A 23,212-nucleotide genomic window follows, 5' to 3' on the forward strand; every position below is an offset into this window, starting at 1 on the left:
CATCTAGGATTGTCTGTCACTTTCTTGAAATTTCATTCATTTCAAATGATTACTGTTGAAGTTTATCAAACATATAACTTACTTGATAATTATTTATATATCGAGGCTTTAAAACCATTTATACAAAAGACTGTTCTCTCTCTGAAAATCAAGTAGCGTTGATCTTCCTGGGGTTACGGAAGTTATGTGACAAATGCAGAGCCGTAGGGAAACTTCAACAACCACCAGTGTGCAATTCTGCTCTCAAAAGAGGAAACTTTGGCAAAGGACTACAGGTCATCCTTCCCTTTCTCTACTTAACAACAATGTTCTCAGTTCAGCACTCCCCCAGCCCGCCTTCTGCCCTCCCCGTCACCAGAACGATGCATATCCCATAATAAGTAAGGATATAAGAAGAAAAGATGAATCTGGAAAAGCAACTTTGGACCTAATTCAAGAATCTTATCCTTGGATGTCAAATCTGTCGATTTCTTCTTCTAGCATCTTGGCGTCCTGTCAACTAAGTATCTTCCTATTAGCACTCGGCAGGTGCAGCCTGATTCCAGCAGCCCAGCCCTGAGCATCAGGGACATCTCTTATGTCCATTTATGTCTTTCCCAGCTCCAATAGCATAGTTAAGACCAATATCGAAACCGCTTACATCTAGGATAATAAATGTGGGGAAAATGAAGAGTGCCAGCTTCAGTTAACTAAGTTACACATGCCTCACCAAATAAAATGCAGGGCGTGAGGGAGCCATGAGTGCCCCGTTCATGGGGACGAGCACAGCTGATGGAGGACCTCCCCTCCTTAACTGAGTGAGTATAGAGACTACCTCCATTCCTGTGTTCATCTTTATAAAGCTACCCACCTGGATCCCCCAAGAAAGGTAAAAATAGCAAACTGGAGACCACCTTAGTAAAACAGCCTTAAAGCTCCAGATAAAAAAGTCACTTTAGTCTTCCCTTAAGAGCAGCCACGATTTAAGTGCTATATAAAACGGAAATGATTTAAACGAAATTCGGAAATGGATTGGTTGCAACCTTTATTCACCCATTACCTAGTTGATGAATGACATTCCTATGTATAAAATATATTCTTTGTGTTTTTAAAAATTCTCATCATACAGCTGTGACTGTATTCCTTTACCCTTTCCCAGTCCAAGAATACAGATAAACGTAGAGCACAGGTAAATACAGGGTGATTTGTTGTAATAATAACCTTAAACCTTCTTTGTTTCATAAAAATAAAATTTTGAAATTTAGAAGAACAATCAGTAATAACAGCTGCTTGCAGCATCTCTTATACTGTAGTTTTAGGAGCCTAACTGGGTTAGAAAGCAGATAGATAAATATCTTCATCTCCAGGAGGGCTTTTACAGAAAAAGATATTAAGCTATTAAGCAGAGCTTAATTCTACAGATGGCTGAGGAAGCAGATTCTGGGTGTTTACCAGCGTCCACAAAAAGGAAATAGAGCCACCCATTTATGTCTTAAAACAATGGTTTTGTTTCTTAAGTGTTGACAGCATTACACATTCTTTAAAGTATGTATTCAGCCTTCTGCTGTTGACAGTAGTGTCTCTGTAGCATCATCTAGAGCAAGTTCCTAATAGCAAAGTAATATTAGAAGAAATAAATAAATAAGAGGAAAAAGGGGTGAATTATTTCTTATTGATAGGTATTTTACATTTTTTGAAGCATGGAAAAAATGGAATATTCTGCATTGCCTGGAGTCATAAAGATTCCAAAAGAATAGCAACCTGCAGTGGTGATGGTTACTGGTAAGTACTATGTATGAAACTACACTGTTTATAAAAGATACATTTGATAATATCAATTGTATCATGTTAGCACATACATTAAAATGTTCGATGAGATTCCATTCGTACAGCTCTACCTACTATCATAAATACTATTTATAAGCCCGCATAGGCACATGCTACATTGCTATGATATATCAGTAATAAATAACAATGCAATGATGTTTAAAAATAAACAAACCACTAATTCTTTCTAAATGAAAATGCTACTCGAATTTTAACTAGAATACCGTTACTTACCTCAAAGAAACTTAAAGGACTTTCACAGAGTCTAATTTTCATCACATTTTGAGGGAGTGGTATTTCAGTTTCGCAAGTGGTTGAAGAGGTATCAAGTGCTCTAGAAACTTGTTCACAGTAGGTGTTATTATTTTTAAAAGGATAAAAAAGGCTTTGTAAGGAGCAATAAGACCATGCCTGTGGGAAATGCCTATTTTTAGAAAGTGACTAACTTCTCAGAAATATGTGCTTTCTTAATTCTGTTGAGTCCCAGGAAAAAGGAGGCTTCCAAGAAATATATGTAAGGGAAGAATTGCCTTTGAGTTAAAAAAAATGTTTTTAATCCAGTGGTGCTACCCTATAGCTATAGGTATTGTCATCTTTGACGGGTAGTATAAGCACTTATGGTTGTTGAGAAGTAGTAAAGTTTATCTCCTCTTAGGTTTTGCTATACCCAGCCCAAAACCTTCTCATCCTCACTTTTTAATTTCAGTGGAAAATACAGTAGTTATGGAAACCAAAGATCTTTACCAAGAAGTTAAAATTTTCAGAAACGACAGTTAGTGATTTTTTTCCCTTGAAAATGACTGTTTGCTCATTGATACATACCAAAATACGAAAGATGTACGTAAGAGTTTTTTGACTAGGTGATACATGACTAGCTTTACCATATATTCTCAGGGCATTACTTATTTGATAAACACCACAGTCAATGACTAAATATTTGGAAGCGTAGATCACCACCACTCTCCAGTAACCTTAAAGTTTTGGTGGGCCTAGTGATGTTTTAAAAGGGTCTTTTCCAAAGACTTTTAAAACTTTGCAATACGTTAATTTATACACAGCTTTGTGTCCCTATGGAATCAGTAGCCCTTGCACTATGGCAATATAATAGAAGGGTATTAGAGCTGCTTTTGTTTTTGCAGTGAAAGTATATAGGATCTGTTTTGGGAGAAGGGGTCCTCTGAAGTTCTAGTTGTATCACTTAAAATATGCCATGAAAATATTATATGTCTTGCAGTTGGTGTAATAGTGCATGCACCCAACACTATAAATGAGTTGTTTTAAACATACATTTTGAACTGTTAAATTTTGAAGCTGAAATCTAATGCATATATTTTAAAATATATATATTAAACTATGTATTTCCCTAATTAAAACTATAAGAAATAGTTTCTAAATAAAAATGTATCTCCTTTAAATTGGTTTCAGTGGGTTACCATAATTAATACTATGTGATATAAATATCCGTACTCATAATTGGTAATATTTACACAGTACTTTTAAATGTTCCTTGTGCTTTGCAGACAAGGTCTCTTTCCTAAAACACTTATGTTCAAATTTTACAGTTCTGGCTTTCTTCCCTTGAATGATGTATTTAGACTGTTGTAATTTTCTATTAATATATTATACTTAATTTCAGTATTATTCGAACAGTTGATGGTAAAGTACTACACAAATACAAACATCCAGCTGCAGTGTTTGGTTGTGATTGGAGCCAAAACAACAGGTAAGTATTTTTTCCGGAAATAAGTAATAATTACATTTCAGAGATTTTGAATAGCCATAAAGTTTAAGGTTATTTCCATAGGTAATATTCATGACTCTTTTTAGGTAATATTCCCTTTGCCTAGCCTTGTAATTGCATGTGTAACGGTCTGTTTTTATTCCGTGAGGTTTTTATATGATTTAGAAATACTGATTTCCTACTTTCAAGCTATTTCCTGCTGCTTTAAGGAAAAGCATATGACTAACTAATGAAACATGGAAATCAGTCCAATCTGTGTGTGTCTTCTGAGGAACGTGGCCCTTTCTCTGAACCCTTTTTAGGAATCTGTGCAATGGTATTTTGTTCCCCGTGACTTTCCATTGCCTCCACCTAATGCAAATGCCACGGCCTTGGGTGATTTCCCATGACACAGAACTTAGAATGGTTTTGAAAGGTCAACCTTGCTTAAGAGCCTGGCATTAAAGATCAGCTTAGATTTAAAAATTAATCCAAGTCAAACCTCCACTAAAATTGATCCTTTAAGCCCCTGCACTTCCAAGAATCTTGTGTTTCAAACCTCTCTTTGATGGGATATAAATTATCTTTAAAAATTCAAACTTTCTTTAAATATTGTGAAAACAATGTGAATTATGCTTTTCCATATTAGAGTCGTAAAATATACATACTAAAATATTAAACCCTTATTACACTGTGTTCTGAGTCAAATCACATATTATACAAAGTGATGGATCTGTGAGTTTCTTCCAGTAAATACAGAAGCATTTATTACACAGTTACAGGTACTTTAAAAAAAATTTTTTTATGTGGACCATTTTAAAAATCTTTATTGAATTTATTACAATATTGCTCCTGCTTTATGTTTTGGTTTTTTTGGCCCCGAGGCATGTGGGATCTTAGCTCCCCGACTGGGGATCGAACCCATACCCACTGCATTGGAAGGCAAAGTCTTAACTGTGGACTGCCAGGGAGGTCCCCGGTTAGAGGCTCTAAAATGAGCTCGTGACCAGCTCTTCTGCAGTATTTCCCACCTCAGTGGCCTGAAAATGCAAACAACAAACTGCTAAAGCCCAAATCCTTGACCTCTTCTTTTTTTTTTTTTGCGGTACGGGGGCCTCTCGCTGTTGCGGCCTCTCCCGTTGCGGAGCACAGGCTCCGGACACGCAGGCTCAGCGGCCATGGCTCACGGGCCCAGCCGCTCCGCGGCATGTGGGATCTTCCCGGACCGGGGCACAAACCCACGTCCCCTGCATCAGCAGGCGGACTCTCAACCACTGTGCCACCAGGGAAGCCCTCTTCTTTTAGACCTTATTAGCTCTCAATTTTCACTTGCAGCCAGCCATCAATTCCTGTCATATCCTCCATCTAAATATCCTTCTTTACCCAACCATCCCTCCAGCGACTAAACTAATGACATTTGTCTGTTTGGGGACTTCTGCAAAAGTCTTCTAAATCAATTCCAGAATTCACACCTTTCGTCACCACTTCCTCTCTCTGTGTTCTCTAGGTTGCTGTCAGAGTGAGCGTTTAAAACCGCAGATGTGAGCACGGCATTCTCCTGCTTAAATCCTTCAACACTTTCCCATTGATCTTGGGATAATGTGCAGAATCTTAGCCAGTCCTACAAGGGAGTCCCTGTATAATCCCATTCCTTTGTATTTTAGTATCACATTACAAGCCTTGCTTCCCTTGTTCCTTATATCCAGCCACAGTGGCTTTCGATTTCTTGAACCAGCCAGCTCATTTTCACCCCAAGGCTTTCACTCCTGTTTCCCCTTCCATCTAGGATTCTACTTCCCATCCCACCGCATACAACTCCTCCCAACCTGGGCCGGATATAAGTAACTTCTCCCTATCCTTCAGCTCTCAGCTCAAAAAACCACTTTTGGAGAAAAGTCTTCCCTGACCCCCATATTAGGTAAATTTCCCCTATGGTATAATAAGCCTTGGGTGCACTTAACATCATAAAATTAAGTTTTGTTTGTGAATTGGCTGCTTCACCCTGTAGAATGTAAGCTCCATGAGATCAGTAGTGGTTATCTGTTTTTAGCAGTATATTATCAGCAAGACACTGTACTTCTGACCCTCACTATGCCTTGAAAAAACCAGATGTTTAATAAATATTTGTTGAATATAAAAATGAGTAGAATTACCTTGCATATGATCAACAGAACAGTTCCACATTCTTATTTCTCTGTTTTATAGGGTTAATAAGAATTTGACCGGTAGGAATGAAAATTAGAAATTAATGCAGTATGCCTTGTTGGTTAAGAAAATTTTTTTTTAAAAAAAAGTCCTTTATACTTAACTATTGTGTTTACTACCAAGCCTACCTAATAAATTTCATTTTTTATTTTTTTAAAATTTCACGATTATTTTTAAAAATCTTTTCTAAATGTTCTAATTTCTGTATTTATATTCCACTTAGCATCCTAGGAGATAAGTGAAAAACACCTTGAACTTATAAAAGTTTATTCATAAGATATTTCTGAATTTATGATTTGGATATCTGTATGTACCTTCTTTGAATATTTTTTCACTTCTAAGATTTTATCTTTATGTATCTGCATAGACATATATACAGAAATATGCTCGTGTATACGTGTAAATATTTGTATTATGCAAAATATATTTTCCCACATGGAGGAACGGGCTGTTTATCAGTGGGCCTTGGGCACATGTAATCGACACATTTATAGATTGGCATGCAGTTTACCAACTGGTGTATTTATGCATGTAAGGTTAAATAAATACAGGTATTACAACCCATGCGACAAAAATCAACAATTTGAAGTTTGGAGAAGGTTTTGATAACAGCTGGGTCCAAAACGTGTAACTTCCCCTCTTTACCTTTAAAGTCTGGGGACTGTTTATACGGTTGTTAATGTTCCTCGGGGAGACTGTTCTGACTGGTACCTGATGCCACAGGTCTGCCTAGTACTCGAATTCCGTTGGGAACAGTATTCCAGGCATGACGGCTAGGGTACAAATAGTTGCTTAGCTCTCTCACTCTCTTAGAGATAGAGCCAAGATCGTTAAAAGATCAGATCCACGTATTACATTCCCAGAGGATTCTGTTGGATCAAACAGTTAAGCATCTCACCAGAGAGAATTGGAAAACCAGGAATGTGACTTACTGTCAGATGAGACGACCCTGGCTCTGCGGGGAGCTTTCCTAGCACACTTCTGGGGGAAGCATTGCTATTTATATCCCTACCACAACAAAATTTACCAACGGTCAGGGCATGTAGTAATTAATAACGTGCCTACCAGCAGTTAAGCAAATCTCAGTCACTGACCATTCAAGACCCTTCTTAAGACCCAGTAGTTGCAAAATATAAAGGTCTGAGAAATACTAAAGTTATGAATCTAGACATCTTGAAAAAGAATGTATAGAAATGACTGTGCCATTATCTCTCATAAATAAAAAACACAACTGATTGAAAGGAAACATTGAGAAACTCTGTACTAGAGCAGTTGCTGTAAATGATGTTTTTACTTTTGTAAGTTTTCAGTGTAACTTCATTAAGGAAGCAAAAAATTCTCGTTTTAGAAGTTAGAACTGTGTGCATTTAAAAGCTATCAGTAACAAATAATATCAAACTTTTTATTTTTTTATGTGCCGTGGGTGATATTTCAGAGACATGATAGCCACTGGCTGTGAAGACAAAAATGTTCGTGTCTATTATGTGGCCACCAGTTCGGATCAACCATTGAAAGTGTTTAGTGGGCATACAGAGAAGGTGTTCCATGTTAGGTGGTCTCCTCTGAGGGAGGGAATTCTTTGCAGTGGCTCTGATGATGGGTATGTATTTTTGGATTCTAATTTTCTAGTCCTAAAATTCATAAGCTTGTAATTTTCTAGAAGTGTACTTATTTATATGATCCAACGTGTATGTGGAACTATTTTAAACATGTACTTAACAAGTAGGCAGTTAACAAGTATCTAGTTGCATCCAACTAAAAGTAAATTAAATTTTCCCATACTTAGCATCTTATTCATGATTTCTATTTCCTTATTTATTGTACTTGCAATAGATGCTTATTTCTCTCTTATTAGGAACAAAGTTAACAGAAATCTGTTGGGAAAGGGAAAAACGTCTGAAACAATAAACCTTTGTAACATGTAGAGACGAGTTGATTTTTAATAATGTTCCCATATTTAATGTGGAAAACAGCTGTACTCTGTTTTCATTAAGAATGGAATAAAAGAAGATGATTATGTATGTTAGCATGAAAAGATATTTTAGAAATGAGAGTGACATAACATTTTTTTCTGGGTTTATGAAAGTTTCTGAAATCTTGTCTATATTTTATATCCAGACAAGATACATTTGCATGGTACAGTTTGGGCTGTTTGAATATGAGATAAATTTAGGTAAGAAAAATCTTACTTGGTGCAAGTAAAAGTTGTGGTATATAGTAACCACATTACTTTTATATATAGCAGACTATATATAGTCTTTTATATAAAGCAGACTATATATAGTCTTTTATATATAGCAGAAAGAGATATGCCTTAAGAAATAAAATATGTGGTATGTCTCCTAATTGTGTAATATAACCTTTGGAATATTAATATTTTGATATTTTTCAGGTTTATATAAATCTTTAACTAAAAGATTATTATGAATTGTCCAAGCAGAGTTGACATTTGGAGGTCTTAAATTGATTTTGAGTTCAAATTGTCCTTCAGTAACATTTGTACTCTACACAGTCAGTAGATTCAAGTAATATTATGAACCCATTTATATTTAAATTTTGTACTTGATCTGAGAGTGATTCCACAGACTAAGAAACTTATTTAACTGACAAAAACATGAAGTGTTTCCTGTATTGATAAAAGCAGAGATACGAATTGATTTTTCAAATAATACCCGTCACCATACATGCTGTATTTTCAAGTTACACAAATAATTTGAGTGCTCTTAAGTTATCGTATACATGTTGTTAGTCATATTTTTCTTTGGCTTTACCTGTTCTGGATATTTTATTTTAAGAAAGCAATTTTTTAAACACATAAACTGCGAAATCATATATTTAGTATTGGGGTTAATGACCAGTAAAAGTAAGGAAAAAATATTGGAATAGGATGGCTCTAGCCTAGTTAGTTATTCATTTTAAAATAAATAAAATTCATTATTATTTGCTAAAAAGAAGAGAATCATAACATATATTGAAACATAAAATGTTTTTTCAATATACTGAGAAATAATCATTGTGTTCCATTAAGAACATGCTGATACTCCAGATAAATTATAACTTGTATTATATACATAATATTCTGTTTTCAGTTCTGTTCGAATCTGGGATTATACTAAAGATGCATGCGTAAACGTTCTTAGAGGACACACGGCACCTGTGCGGGGATTAATGTGGAATACTGAGATCCCATACCTACTAATATCTGGCAGCTGGGACTATACTATAAAAGTGTGGGACACTCGGGAAGGAGCTTGTTTGGATACCGTGTACGATCATGGCGCAGATGTATACGGTAAAGTGTTTTTCGTGTACTTTTAAATTTTGCTATATTCATGATTATAATTTCTGAGCAAGACAGTATTTTTGAAGAAGTCTTACAGGGTTTCATTTTGAAATAACATTTATCTTAGTAGAAAGTATACATGCTTACTATTTAAATATCAGAGTACACAGACTATAATAGAAAATGTCATCAAAAATAATCAGAAACTAACTCTTGTTAGCACCGTGGTGTCTTTCTCTCTATCCCTGTACAGAAACATACACACACACATGCACGCACGCATGCACGCACGCACACATATACCCTTGCACATATTCTCATGTATGGCTTGGATTTTTCTCCGTTACCTTACCATCACCCCAAAGGTAAGTTGTAAAACAGGAAGTCCTTAATAACTTAGGTATGACGTAGTTAGCCATTCCTTTACCTCTATTTTTGGATATTTGGGGCAATGTTTTGTTTCTTAGTATAGTACAAAGTTTTTTACTATAAATGAGTTGGGAATGGAAAATCAGATTCCTTACCTTTTGCACATGATTTTACCCTCATTTGTAGCACCCAAACCTTGATGGGGTTGAGTAGGTAAATTAAGAATGCAAAAATGATTATTGAGAGCAGTTAACCCTAACCTAGTCATTGTATCCATATGCTTTACGCCAATGGCCTTTTAGTTACTGCAGTGTGGGACTGAGTGTGGGAGAGAATCCCATTTCTGGACATTCTAAAATGAAAGGTCCTCAAGCCTTTCTTTATCGTGTAATGAGAACATCCACCCACCCATGGATCACTGTGTATTCCATGGGTATGACAGTCAGCTCACTGACATACCAACTGAAATGTAATTCCAACACTTTCATCCAGGACCATCTGCTTCCTAATAATTATTCAACTCTGTATTCATATCTACAGAAGATGCTAAATACTTTTTTGACATCTGTGTATTGTTTTCAGCCAGGACAGAAATGTTATTTAAAACACTTCTCCACAACTTCAGTTCTGTGGAAGGGTTGGGAGGTACACATCAATAAAACATATTTTTCAGTGCTTCCTTTAGTAAACGGCTTTATTTCTTCCATCAGGTTTAACATGCCACCCACGTCGCCCCTTCACTATGGCCTCGTGCTCCCGGGACTCTACGGTGAGACTCTGGTCATTAACGCCGTTAATCACTCCTTTACAAATAAATATTCTGGCAGATAGATCCTGGGAAGAAATTATCGGGAACACTGGTATGGAAACTCTGCATGTATTAGATCTTCTTTCTAAATACGATTTTATAAGCGCTGTTTTCTCACTGAGTTGTGTCTCTTCTCCAGATTGTGCTGTAGAACAAGGCATGCCCCCTCTGCTGTGTGGCAAAGTGTCAAGAGACATCAAACAGGAGATAGAGAAACTAAGTGGCAACCCTCGTGTGAAAAAACTAAGATGGTTTTCAGAATGTTTATCAGTAAGTATTAGAGGAATTAAATGTGAAAATTTCCCCTTTGCCAAAGTGAATCATGACAACTTTTTGTCATTAAGTTATCACATATTTACATGTGTCATCCCAGTGTAAGAAAGCAAATGGTCCATAAGTTGTGAGGGCAATGAGACATTAAAAAAGAGACAGAAGAAGGCAATTTGCTGTTTCCACCCTACTAACACTGATAAAATCGATCATTGACTAATCAGTAGCATTTCTGACAGCCTTTAGGGTACTTCAGCTACCGATCTACCTCCTAACTTGTCAGCTGCGGCTGTGTGGTCTCCATGTCTGCTTTTATAGCAGCATGCTTCCTTACCTTCTATTCTGGCCCTCGCCTTGATATTACTATCTTTTATTATTGGCAATAAATCAACTTTTCCTTCTTAATTATTACTTGCACTTCAGAACCGCGTGTTTTGTTTTGAAGACCCTTTTCACCTCAAGAACTATTCGTGATCTTCCACATGGTAATAGACAGCTGAGATTATTTCTGAGCTAACAAAATATGTAATCAAAAAAGTTTGCCACCGACCTTAAATGATTTTAAATTTAGTGTTATTTTATAAATTATAACAGTTTCTACTATATACATTTGAAAATATCCAAAATTTTCATATTATACCACACACGCTTATACACGCACATTTGTATATATAGAGGCTATTTGTTGGGACTGTGGGTGATTCAAGGATCTTTTGCAACGAACAAAGCTTTTCCCCTCTGGTCCTCAGTAGACAATTTGGGTGCATGCATTAATCCAACAAGGATCTCAGAGGGCCTAACAAACAAAAAAAGCAAATGGAAACCAGAAACAATAAATAAGATAGAGTATAGTTATTATCCTGGTAATTTTTCAAGTTAGATATGCCTGCATTATATTTTTAAAGGTGCAAAATGCTGTGGGGTTTTTAATTCATTATTCTATCTTTGGATGTTCTGTATCAACTTTTTAGCCTCCAGGTGGCAGTGACAATTTATGGGACTTAGTTGCTGTGATAAAAGGGCAAGATGATAGCTTACTTCCTCAGAACTACTGTAAAGGAATAATGCATTTGAAACATCTGATTACATTCCGAACAGTAAGTAAAGTATGCAGATGTGATGTACTCAAACACAAAATTGTTTTGCCTTTTCACTATTAAAATAGGAAAATTATTTTTTGCATATATAATTAGAGTTGGTAGACTGAAGTAAGTGAACACTGAGGACATAAACCTTCAGTAAAAACTGATCACAAGAGTATCAATTATTTGGGGAACAGATTAAGGCAGACATGGTTTTCTTAGGTTGAATCTCGTGAAATTCTTCAAAGGTCACCTGGAAAGCCCTTGAAATGCTTTACCTTTACACTCTTACCAGATGATTGTATGTATGGGCTACTCTGATTTTTGTCTCAGAGTCCTACTAGGCTGTATTCTGGGATATATTTTATTAAAACTGTTCATATTTTATCCCTTAATGAATTTCAGTACAAAACTACTAGTCACCTTATACATGAAGCGATATGCAGTTCCAACAGTAAACCAGTCCTGAGACCAGAAAGAAGAAAAAGCTTTTATATTTGCAATGAAGTATCAGTGGGTGACTATTTAATTGTTAGACCATGGAGAGCCAGGGATGTGGATTTGATGGTGATAGGAAGCAGCTATTTTCATAAAGAAGTACCCTTTTAAATCACAAACTAAACACCTAATGACTGTAACAGTTACCTATTGATAGTATAGAAACCAATTAGAATAATTTTTAGTTTTTATTTTTATTTATTTATTTATTATAGATTTTTTCACCAGTTATATACCACTTTATCACTCACTACCTTTTGGCCTCTGGACTTCTGGTGAGTTTTAAGGAAAATGGGATTTAGCTTCTTCCCACCCACACCAGGCATACCCGAGCCCTACTCTTCACCACACCAAAATATTGTGTTTAAAGAGGTATTATATTTTATAGATAAAAAGCATTGATTTAAGAAAATATTTAATTTCCAGTGCTATATGCTTATAAAATATGTGTCTGTATAATGCTTTTATAATGATCTGTTATCACGAACTGTTGCATAACAAAATTTAGATCATTTCATTTTCTTCTTAACCAGTCTGAAGCCCAAGAACTAACCACAGTCAAGATGTCTAAATTTGGTGGTGGTATTGGTGTCCCTACTAAAGAGGAAAGACTGAAGGAAGCTGCTGAAATACACTTGCGATTAGGACAGATCCGGAGATACTGTGAGCTGATGGTGGAACTTGGAGAGGTAAAATGTGCTGTTACAGCAAAACCAAGGAGTCTCACACAGTGTTCCGAGTCTCAGTTAGATACTAAATATCAAGCTTGTCTTCTTCCAGGCCTGGTTGGTTCTCTGCCAATCTGATACCAGGGGTATACCTCAGAGCAGTAGCTATCCAAGTGAGATCCCGGCTAGCAGTATCAGCATGCCTGGGAACTCCTCAGACGTGCATTTCCCACCCAAACCTACCGAATCAGGAACTCGCGGGATGGAGCCCAATGACAGGTGCCTTTCTAGGCCCTCCAGCTTCTCTTCCCAACAAGCTAACCTGTGAGAACCACTGTCCTCGACTCTAGTCTTTGATTCCTAAAACAATCTATGTTGGCTAATCTGCTCCCAGTGAATTCCCCTTGCTAATACTGTTTGTCAGTCCCACACTGACCCCCTCTGAGGGTCAGCTGGTGAAGGCGCATTCTGATCTTTAGAGAGCACGGAATCAACAAAACAGAGTTTTCCAAAAAGGTTTGGATGAATCCATTCTATTAAAATTCAGGATGGTGGTTTCCTTTGGGAAATGGGTGGTGACTAAAATAGAGCAGAAGAGAGGAGGGGCTTCTGTTCCTTGATCTGGGAGCTTGTTACATTAGTATTCAGTTTGGGAAGATTTATTGAGCCTTTCATTTTTTGGCATGTGTACTTTTAGGTCAACAGAAATTCTCCTACCCATGAAAAATAAAAGATTAGAATGACATGGACTCATTCCATGGTTGATAATTTCTGAAAAGCTCTTGGTTAATTAATTTTATAATTACAAAGCATGATATTAGGACTCTAAAAGAAAAATGGTACTGACAAACCTAGTGGCAGGGCAAGAATAAAGACATAGAAGATGGACTTGAGGACACGGGGGTGGGATGTGGAAGCTGGGGCGAAGTGAGAGTAGCATTGATGTATATACACTACCAAATGTAAAATAGCTAGTGGGAAGCAGCCGCAGAGCACAGGGAGATCAGCTCAGTGCTTTGTGACCACCTAGAGGGGTGGGAGGGAGACTCAAGAGGGAGAGGATATGGGGATATATGTATGCAAATGGCTGATTCACTTTGTTGTACAACAGAAACTAATACAGTATTGTGAAGCAATTATACTCCAATAAAGATCTATTAAAAAAACTAATTTAAAAAAAAAGAATACTTATAAATAATATGAAGTAAAACTAAGCAGTAACATTACATTAAACTGTATCAAAATTAAATTTAGCTCACCTTTGTATTTTCCCATACATTAGAGAAAAACAATGAATTACTCCTTGATCTAAGATAATAAAGTGTACCATTTAAAAATGTTATTTAAAAGGAATTGCAAACTAAAAAAATGTTTAACTTAGGAGCAGTGTGAAATTTTTCTTATGAAGAAATAAAGGTATGACTTAAAAGTAACTTCTTTAACAGGGCACTTCTAGAAAGAATATCAAAAGTGAAGGAGAAAAATAATAAATAAATTTGGTAGAACAGTGTAATTCTTTATCTTTCTGAGTTATATATTTGGGTGTATATAATTTTAAATTATATTTAATTCCAATTTAATTCAAGATAATTTAATCAGGCATTTACTTATGGAGCTAATAATTTTGTTGTTGTGCAGTTTCATCAATGGACTTAATGATCCAAAAAACTGTGCTTACAACCCTTTAGAAATATAGGTGTCCTTATAATTGTTCATGATCACCGCCTTACAAATAGCTTCTATTTCTGTAAAATTGATAGTATGAGATTAGGAAAACATTTATTCTTTTCACTTGCAACACATGTTTTTATTGAAAGAGCTTGGTGATTTTAAAGTTAATTTAATCTACATTTCAATTTCTTTCTTCCATTCATCCCTACTATAATAAAGACGAATTTCCCCCAAAAAACATGATTATAAATAATGTAGTGTTAAAAATTCCCTAACCTGTTATTTTCAGGCTAATTACCAATTTTCTAGCTTTATTTGCAGTAGAACTTGCCTGTCTCGGAGAGCCTTAATTAAAATGAAGTTTTGATTTTTGTAGTGATAGTTCAGAATATTTTCTCCTCAGTTCCCTTCTAGACTTGAATTCAGTGAAATCTGTGTCTTCAAACAACAGTCACAATCAGCCTTAATTGAACAGCGAGCTTCTTTTAGTAGTAGTCTAATTTTTAAAATATGAAGACAGGAATATCAATTATAAAGGGAGAGATGACAATAAATAAAATTTATGACAATGAGTAGGGAAAAAATAAAAATAGAAATAAATGCCGTGTTTGTTAACTATAAGTAACAGTGAAATAAAAATTTCAGTGTATATATGACTTTGAAAATAGAACATAGAATACCATAGACCAGATTACTCTGGTGTTGTGTGGGAAGGTGAGTTAGTATATTTTTCAAACTCCATACTTTATGTACTACCCCTTCCCCCAACCTCCTTTCTTTTTCTCTCTCTGCTTCCCCCTTCCCTCCACCTCTCTTTCTTTCTCTGTAGGCTTGGGATTTTCCCTGCTAAATCAGGGAATTTATATATCTTATTTTATTTTAAACTATGGTAATACTTATACCCTAGGGAATGCATGAGATAGTATACAAAAAATATGCCTGGAAATCCAAACGCTCTAATAAAAACTTGTGTTATAAATATGAGTTCATTTTTAAAAAAGTCTGTTAAGAGTTAGCCCGTACAATCAAAATGGGTATGTTTCTGCTCTTCTCTTCTCCTGTTCTAGTGGGACAAAGCCTTGTCAGTTGCGCCAGGGGTGTCTGTGAAATACTGGAAGAAGTTGATGCAGAGGTGAGGCAGAGAGTCTGTGTCCAAACAGATGTTTTACATTTTGTTAAAATAGAAGCAATATATAAGTATGCTAGTAGCCTTTGAGATTTTTTACTTTTATGTTGTTTTAAATGATAACTGAATTTTATATCTCCTGATACAGTAAATTAAATGAATCGGTTATAAGTCATTTGGCGTTCCTATATTTGAGCTGACATCTGATAAGAACAGTGGTAGAAGGCAAATTCCCCCATGTTGATGGAGGAAATGACAGATCAGTCAACATACTCACTGGTTAATGTATTGCTATTGAAATATAAGTGGTAAGATTTCTTGAAGGTTAGCAAAGTTCGTGAAATAGTCATTCTATAAATAATCTCAGAAATTCTCTCTGTGGACACTAATTCCTGCCATGTCCTCTGCATGTATACAAGGTAGTTCTGATGATGAAGAAGGGTTTTACCACTGAACAAGGTTAACCGGATGTCCTTGTTCTAGAATGTAATAAACAAACAAGATTTCTTCTGAGGTGTATTGGTCTCCTAGGGCTGCCATAAGAAAGGACCACAAACCGAGTGCTTAGAACAACAGAAATGTATTCTCTCCCGGCTATCAAGTTGTCAGCAGTGTTGCTTCCTGCTGGAGGTTCTGAGAAGGAATCAGGTCCGTGCTCTCCCCCTGGCTTCTGGTGGTTACCGACAGCCCTTGGCACTGCAGGCTCTGCTAAGGCTTCACGTGGCATTATCCTCCGTGCGTTTCTGCATCCAAATTCCCCCTTTTTAATAAGGATACCAGTCATAGCAGATTTAGAGTTTACCCTAATCCAGTACAACCCCGTCTTAACTAATTATATCAGCAAATGAAGTCACACTCACAGGTACTGTGGATTAGGGCTTCCACCACGTATCTTCTGAGGGGGAAACATAGACTGCTCTCTGTTCTGTTCTATTCATTCGTTCCACAGATATTTAGCACTCACTACGTGCCAGTTACCGTAGAGGACTATTTAATGAGTAATTACCTTGCTTCTGGCATTAAAAATGAAGTTTGGTTTTCATTTCACGGGACAGGGTTTAGAAAAAAATTCAACTGTAACTCACGTGTACCCATAAAATCAATCAGAGACTAAGCATGAAATACAGAAGGATTAACGCATTAGCCGTGGGAAAGTGGACCATTCCCCAGCACCTACTCTCCCCAAATAAGTTAAGCATTAGCTAGCTCCAGCCCTCAGACTGCAGGCTCCTTAGACTAAGCTCTGAGAATCCAAAGTAATTCTAAGTTCATGTGTCTTCTGTTGTGTGTACAATTACTACACGATGGTAAATGTCACTGCTCCCACTGAAACTTTAATAAAGTCAGGTTAGCAGAGGGTATTTATTTCACAAAACAATTTTGTTTCAACCTAAGAAACAACAGTCTTTTTCATTTATCTTTGAAAACCAACACCTGATTTTCTCTGCTCCTTAGTTCACATGGTGGCCAGAAAATCATCTCCCTGCAACTCCTAAGTTCATGTTTTATGCATCCAGCCATTCAGGAAGATCGATCGGCAGTCTCTCAGTCCTATTTCTAAATGCCCAGGAAGAGAATATTGTTTCTAAACAGCTATAACAGGGAAATCAGGGTCAGATGGTAAAAGCCTGGTTGTTAGGGAAGACTCCAGTGACCCCATGAACTGGAGACTGTTAACAGTGATCTAGGCAAACAATAATAAAATTGTTGTTTCATTATTAAATAAAAAAGTGTCTACTGCACCCACCCAAAGGCTGGCAATTGAAGTGGAGTTTAATGCAGGTGCCAGCGTAAATTAAATATACCAGATTAGTTCTCAGTAAAACTGAGATTGAACGTTAAGAGTGGCATTAACGAGGTTGGTCACTGAGAAAGTAATGGGGACATAAAACAGGAAAAGAGAAACAGAGACAGACAGACAGACAGTGATGGATGTAGAGAGACAGAGACAGACACATGTATATCCTTCATAATCTTCAAGATCAGGCCCCCGCTCCCCCCTCACATATTGGGAACATTATTTTTCTTTAAGCCACCTTGCCTGGGGCAAAGCTCCTTAACCCTTTCCAGCATATGAGCACAGCAAAAACATAGCCAGTTATGACAGTGAGTAGGGAAAAAATCAAAACAAATAAATTTCATGTCTGTTAAATATAAGTAACAGTGAAATAAAATTTTCTTGAATTATCCTTTTTAATGATTCTTAGGCTACTTGCATTCAGAGGCTCGCCAATCGTTGTGCTCACTAAAACACTTAAAATTCTCTGTCTTTAGTGAAGTAGACACCCACATATGCATTAATCCAATTGAGAGTAGATGTCCCATCACACATATCTAGGTAACAACTTATCAGAAAGATATATTCCTTATTTTAATAGCTGAGCTACATTAATTTTAAGACCTGAAATGTTCATTGCATTTAAAATATGAAAATTTGTAGTTTCCTAAGGGAAAACAAGTACTAACAGTGTTTACTATTTCAGGAAACTTCTGTCCTCCTTATGCGATATGATTATAAATCTAAGTTTTTGTGGATTCTGATGCAAACTTTAGAGACTTCAGAGAATCTCAGTCAAACTGAGAACCTTGAAATTACTATGCTATATAAAAAAAAGCTTTGTTGTTATTTTATTAGGAGAGCTGATCAGCTAATCCAGGAAGATAAGGATGATGTCATTCCATACTGCATAGCCACTGGCGATGTGAAAAAATTAGTCCATTTTTTTATGTCACGAGGTCAGCTTAAAGAAGCTCTGCTTGTTGCACAGGTACAAACACGTAACGACACGGGCTGGACACACTGGGAGGGGCGTGTGGGAGGGGGAAGGTCATGTTCACGTGATGGACAGAGTTGTAGATGGCTTGGCTTCTGCCCACCTCCTGACCTTCTTTCTTGGACATTTCAGTCACCCTCTCTTTGCTCTGGCCACACTGAACCTATTTTAGATCTTTAAACATGCAGGCGTCTCTGAACTCTGGCCTTTTCTACGCTGCTGAATGTCGTATACACTTGAACAACTCTAGTAATCATTCACTTGAAGCTTCCTGTTGATACAACAGAGTTCATGGGTTGGTTTTTTGTTTTTTTTTTAATTCTAAGCCTATCTCCAAATCGTAGTATAAATTTCAAACATCATTTAAATATACTTTGTTCAAAAGAATATTCTGAAATCGGTCCATTATCAGCAGTTAGCTACAGATTAACTAAAGATTGCATTAAATTCCAGGCTGCTTGTGAGGGAAATATGCAAACCTTCCATGTTTCAACACCTAAAGGATCTTCTTATTCTGATGATATCTACAAGGAAGACTTTAACGAGTGAGCGATTCATTCTTTGTTGGGGATCAATACTTTTTTGTGGCTGGTTTCCCTTTAAGGCAGTTCATCCTTCTTGGCACGCAGAGGACTTGTCTGTCTCGTGTCCTCAACTGCATTTCTCACCACAGTCATGTTCCGTCACAGCATCCGTCCCTAGACGAGGAGGGAAATGTCAGGCACATAGACACAGCCGCCACACGTCTTATGTAGCTTCCAGAAAAGCAAACTGCATTTCAGTACAGAAATTGCATATAAAGCACCTAAATCCTTAAAATCTGATCAAACCTGCTGGGGAGGAGAGGCAGTAAAAGTAAGATGTGCTGTTTATTAATGTTTCACCCTAGACTCAGTGTGGATAACATCTCCCTGACATCACTCAAAATCCATGACACCCTGGTATTAGCATCTGGAACAACATCTAGGTCTCTTGACATATACACACTACTATATATAAAATAGGTAACTAATAAAGACCTGCTGTAGAGCACAGGGAACTCTACTCAATACTCTGTAATAACCTCTATGGGAAAAGAATCTAAAAAAGAGTGAATATATGTATATGTGTAATTGATTCACTTTGCTGTACAGCAGAAAGTAACACAACATTGTAAACCAACTGTACTCCAATACCAATGTTTTTAAAAATTAAAAAAAAATGAAATCCAAATACTAACATTTTTAAAAGAAATAGAAATTAGGATTCTCCAGCCTTTTGACCTTTTTCAAGTCTAGTAATCTACCTTCCTCTGCGTCTTCTCTTAGCTCCTATCATGGCCCTAGGAAATAGGATATTTAAACTTTTAGGACACTTGACAAGTAAAAATGATCACAAAATGTTAGGCAAATAATGTGTTGGGACTAACGCATTTCTTCCTGGTTTTTTGCTGTTATTCTCTGCCATTTCTAAACTTGGCATTTTAAAGATCTAACATTACACCACCCCTGTTCCAGTCATCACCTAAATCTTGAAAAGTTTCTGTTAAACCTGTAATTCTTCTAAGGTTAACTGCCCCTATAGCTGAGGCATAAATTATTCGATGTAGGATGGGAAATTCTGAAAATTTGGCTTTTCTTCTGAAAAGAAGAAAAATTGCAGGGGAGAGCAGGTAGCCTTATCAGCTCATCTGCTAAGAAAGACTGCTTTCCTGATTTTCCCCCCAAATCAGGCTTTCTACCTATACCAAGGATATAAAATTAAATCTTGTTGGATCCCTTAAGCAGCTTGTTATAAAAAGGCATCAGTTCACTTTTATGATGGAGTCCTTGTGTTTATATCCAGTACGTACACTTTTTCTTCCTAGACTCCTGCAGGAAGCCTGCAGAGAGCTGGCGGAATGGTATTTTCAGGATGGCCGGGCAGTCCTAGCCGCGTGTTGCCACCTCGCTGTGGATAATATCGAGGTACATTTCAAAGTGGCTCATGTGAATGAAAAGCTCTTAAGATACGTCATGATGTTTGAGGGGGAATAATACGGTGACTTTCTATGTAAGATCTGGTTTTTGCATGCTCTCCAAGCCTGAGCGATTACATGCCCAATAAACACAGATAAACTGTACAGACTATGAGATCTTTTTATTTACCTGTTTATTTATTTTTATTACAAGAGACATATTTGTCAAAACCTTACTTTAAGTATTTCATCATATATGAGAAGCACGAGTGTGGTAAAGGGAAGAGTCACTGGACTTGGACTCAGAATACCTGACTTTTGAAAGCAGTTATTTTTATAAATACTTTAGTATATTCTTCGCAAGTTATGTTTTTGAGGTATTTTTCATTTGAGCCTCTAATGTAATAGGAAACCATTAAGTAAAGATGTGGGTTCTATTTTGCATGTATCCTTAGCTATGTTGGCCTTAAGGGATAATTGATAGTCATTGTACAGTATCGAGGAAGATTTTACGAATTTACTTTTTTTTCTGATAGAGGGACTGAAGGACATGTTGAGGATACTGCAGAGAGACTGTTATTAATTACAAAAATGTGAGCAAAGGCTCGAAACTCTTAAATTCTGACCTTATAAAATGTGCTCTGTGTCCCTTTATCAGCTTTTCCATCTGAAAACTGTAGTTGCCCTGACATAAGTACTGTAGACAAATGTTACACTCGGTATTTTATAAGAATAATCGATTATAGGTTAATACAACTTTATCTGCTTCACGAGATGAAGTAGGGGAATGATGAGGCTGCCCAGCATCTATGAAACTGAAGGAATTCTTTTCTCATTGAGCAAGCTGGCTATGGCGTACCTGATTCGCGGAAACGAGCTGGAGTTGGCAGTCTCTGTGGGCACAGTGCTTGGAGAGCTGGCAGGACCCGCAACCCACTATGCCCTCGAGCTGCTGGCGAGAAAGTGCATGATGATTCCAATGTGGTGAGCATTTCTAAAGTCAAAGAATAGTTTCCTAGTGATGGAAGCATTTTTTGAATGTGGTAAGTTGCTCTTGATAAGATGTGTGTTGGGAGAATATAGGAGCTCCCTTTTAGATAAAGATAAGATGTGAGCACGAATTAAGAGTGAGAACTACCGTGGCTATGTAGCGAAATCTGCCATCACTTATTCTAAAGTAGCCCAGTTGTAACGTGTAATATTTCAAACACATAAAGCACCATGAGACAGTAAATGTGCACTTCTTAAGATTATCAGGACCACGCATTCCCACTTCCCATTGCGGAGCACAGTCTCCGGACGCGCAGGCTCAGTGGCCATGGCTCACGGGCCCAGCTGCTCCGCGGCATGTGGGATCTTCCCGGACCGGGGCATGAACCCGCGTCCCCTGCATCGGCAGGCAGACTCTCAACCACTGTACCACCAGGGAAGCCCAACATTCCCACTTTTTAAATTCTGCATGTCTACACTCAATCTTGTCAGATCTTGGGTCTTAGTTTGAGGTTTAGAAAATAAAGTCACTTTTATAATGGAGAATAATAATAAAGATGATATAGCCGGACACTTGGAACAAACTTGGGCTGTGCTGTAAGAGGCAGACCCAGGAGAGTCCCTGGGGGACCTGGAGCTCCAGCTCACAGCAATTCTCCCTCACTTCTCAGGGCAGACAGTCCTTCATCGTGGAGGAAGGAGATGGTGCTGTCACTCACATGTTTGTTGAATAAAGATGATTTTAGACCTCTGTCTTCTCACGTAGAACCTTGGGAAATTTCTACATAAGCTTGTTTATGAGGACTTTCACGTCTCCCCACTCTACACTCCCTGCACACAGGCCCCCACTCTTACGATGGAGCTATACAGACTCCACTGTTGAACACTACAGATGAGAATCATAGTCATCGCTAGCTAACACTTCCTTACCGCTCACTGTGCGCCATGCACCGTCGTAAGCACTTACGTGCCACATGCGACAGTTCACTCAGAACTATGCGGTAGATGTTGATTTGCCTCTGGTCTCAGTAATTGGTCGTGCCAGGACTCAAAGCTACATAAACTGGCTCCGGTGTTTGCACTCCTAGCTACTGTCTTAGTCAGCTGGGGCTGCTGTAACAAAATGCTACAGCCTGGGTGACCGATACACAGGAGAAATTTATTTTTCATGGTTCTGGAGAGTGAGAAGTTCAAGATAAACTGGCACATTCGGTGTCTGATGGGAGCTGGCTTCCTGTTTCGTAACTGGCTGCGTTTTTGCTGTGCTCACGTGGTGGAAGGGGTGAGGGAGCTCCCTGTGACCCCTTTTATCGGGGTACTAAATCCCATTCATCGCAGCTCTTCCCTCATGTCCCTATAACCTCCCAAAGACCCCACCTCCTAATACCATCCCGCTGGGGGTTAGATGTCAACATAGGGCTTTTGGGGGACACAAACATTCAGTCTATGGCAGCTGTCACACTACACCGCCCCCTCATCCAGGGCTGAGTCAGAAAAAGAGCAGTGCTTCCCGGACTCCTTTCCTGTTGGATCTGGGGGCTTCAGAGAGATTCGGGAATCTCAGAGTTATTCTAATTTTTACCCATATCTTACAGTGATGTAAGAGCTCCCTCCCCCATCAGAATGGAGTGGTGCCCCACCATCAGTCTCAGACTTAAGTGCACCTAACGCAGGCCATCCCTCGAGAGGACCCAGTTCTGTCTCTCGAGGACTATGGTCGTTGGCTCAGACCCAACCGAAAGCACGAGGTCTAACTCACACTACTTAACCCAGAAAGGTGACTGACTGACGCTGTGCTAAAAGTCATCATCTAATTCAAATACAATGTGATTACTAAAGTAAAGGTAAAAAAGTAGCGAAACATGGATATTAAATTTTAAAGAGGTTTCAAAATCTTCCACCTGACTCTATGTCTTATTGCTTTTAATATAAAACAAACTTCTCCTTCCTTTTAACTCCCTCCAAGAGTCCTTTCTTAATATAGCCATAGGTTTGTGCACCAGAAA

At 37.6% G+C, this 23,212-nt stretch overlaps 1 protein-coding gene across 9 annotated transcripts in view; it reads left to right on the forward strand.

The window, feature by feature from the left end:
- Nucleotides 1–23,212, forward strand: part of WDR17 (WD repeat domain 17) — a 79,441-nt gene that overhangs the window by 43,797 nt on the left and 12,432 nt on the right. For all 9 annotated transcript variants that reach the window (XR_009517896.1, XM_060001328.1, XM_060001327.1 and 6 more), the window contains 13 exons: nt 1,679–1,761; nt 3,443–3,529; nt 7,167–7,331; nt 8,821–9,023; nt 10,094–10,243; nt 10,331–10,461; nt 11,433–11,558; nt 12,575–12,730; nt 15,448–15,512; nt 18,142–18,274; nt 18,734–18,825; nt 20,127–20,226; nt 21,061–21,200. Coding sequence is in view for 8 of the 9 variants with exons in the window: in XM_060001328.1 (XP_059857311.1) it covers nt 1,679–1,761; nt 3,443–3,529; nt 7,167–7,331; nt 8,821–9,023; nt 10,094–10,243; nt 10,331–10,461; nt 11,433–11,558; nt 12,575–12,730; nt 15,448–15,512; nt 18,142–18,274; nt 18,734–18,825; nt 20,127–20,226; nt 21,061–21,200 (1,631 nt within the window). In the remaining variant the exon portion in view is untranslated. The remainder of the gene's footprint in view (nt 1–1,678; nt 1,762–3,442; nt 3,530–7,166; nt 7,332–8,820; nt 9,024–10,093; nt 10,244–10,330; nt 10,462–11,432; nt 11,559–12,574; nt 12,731–15,447; nt 15,513–18,141; nt 18,275–18,733; nt 18,826–20,126; nt 20,227–21,060; nt 21,201–23,212) is intronic.

This window comes from Delphinus delphis, chromosome 21 (assembly GCF_949987515.2).
Source record: "Delphinus delphis chromosome 21, mDelDel1.2, whole genome shotgun sequence".
Taxonomy (NCBI): Eukaryota; Metazoa; Chordata; class Mammalia; order Artiodactyla; family Delphinidae; genus Delphinus; species Delphinus delphis.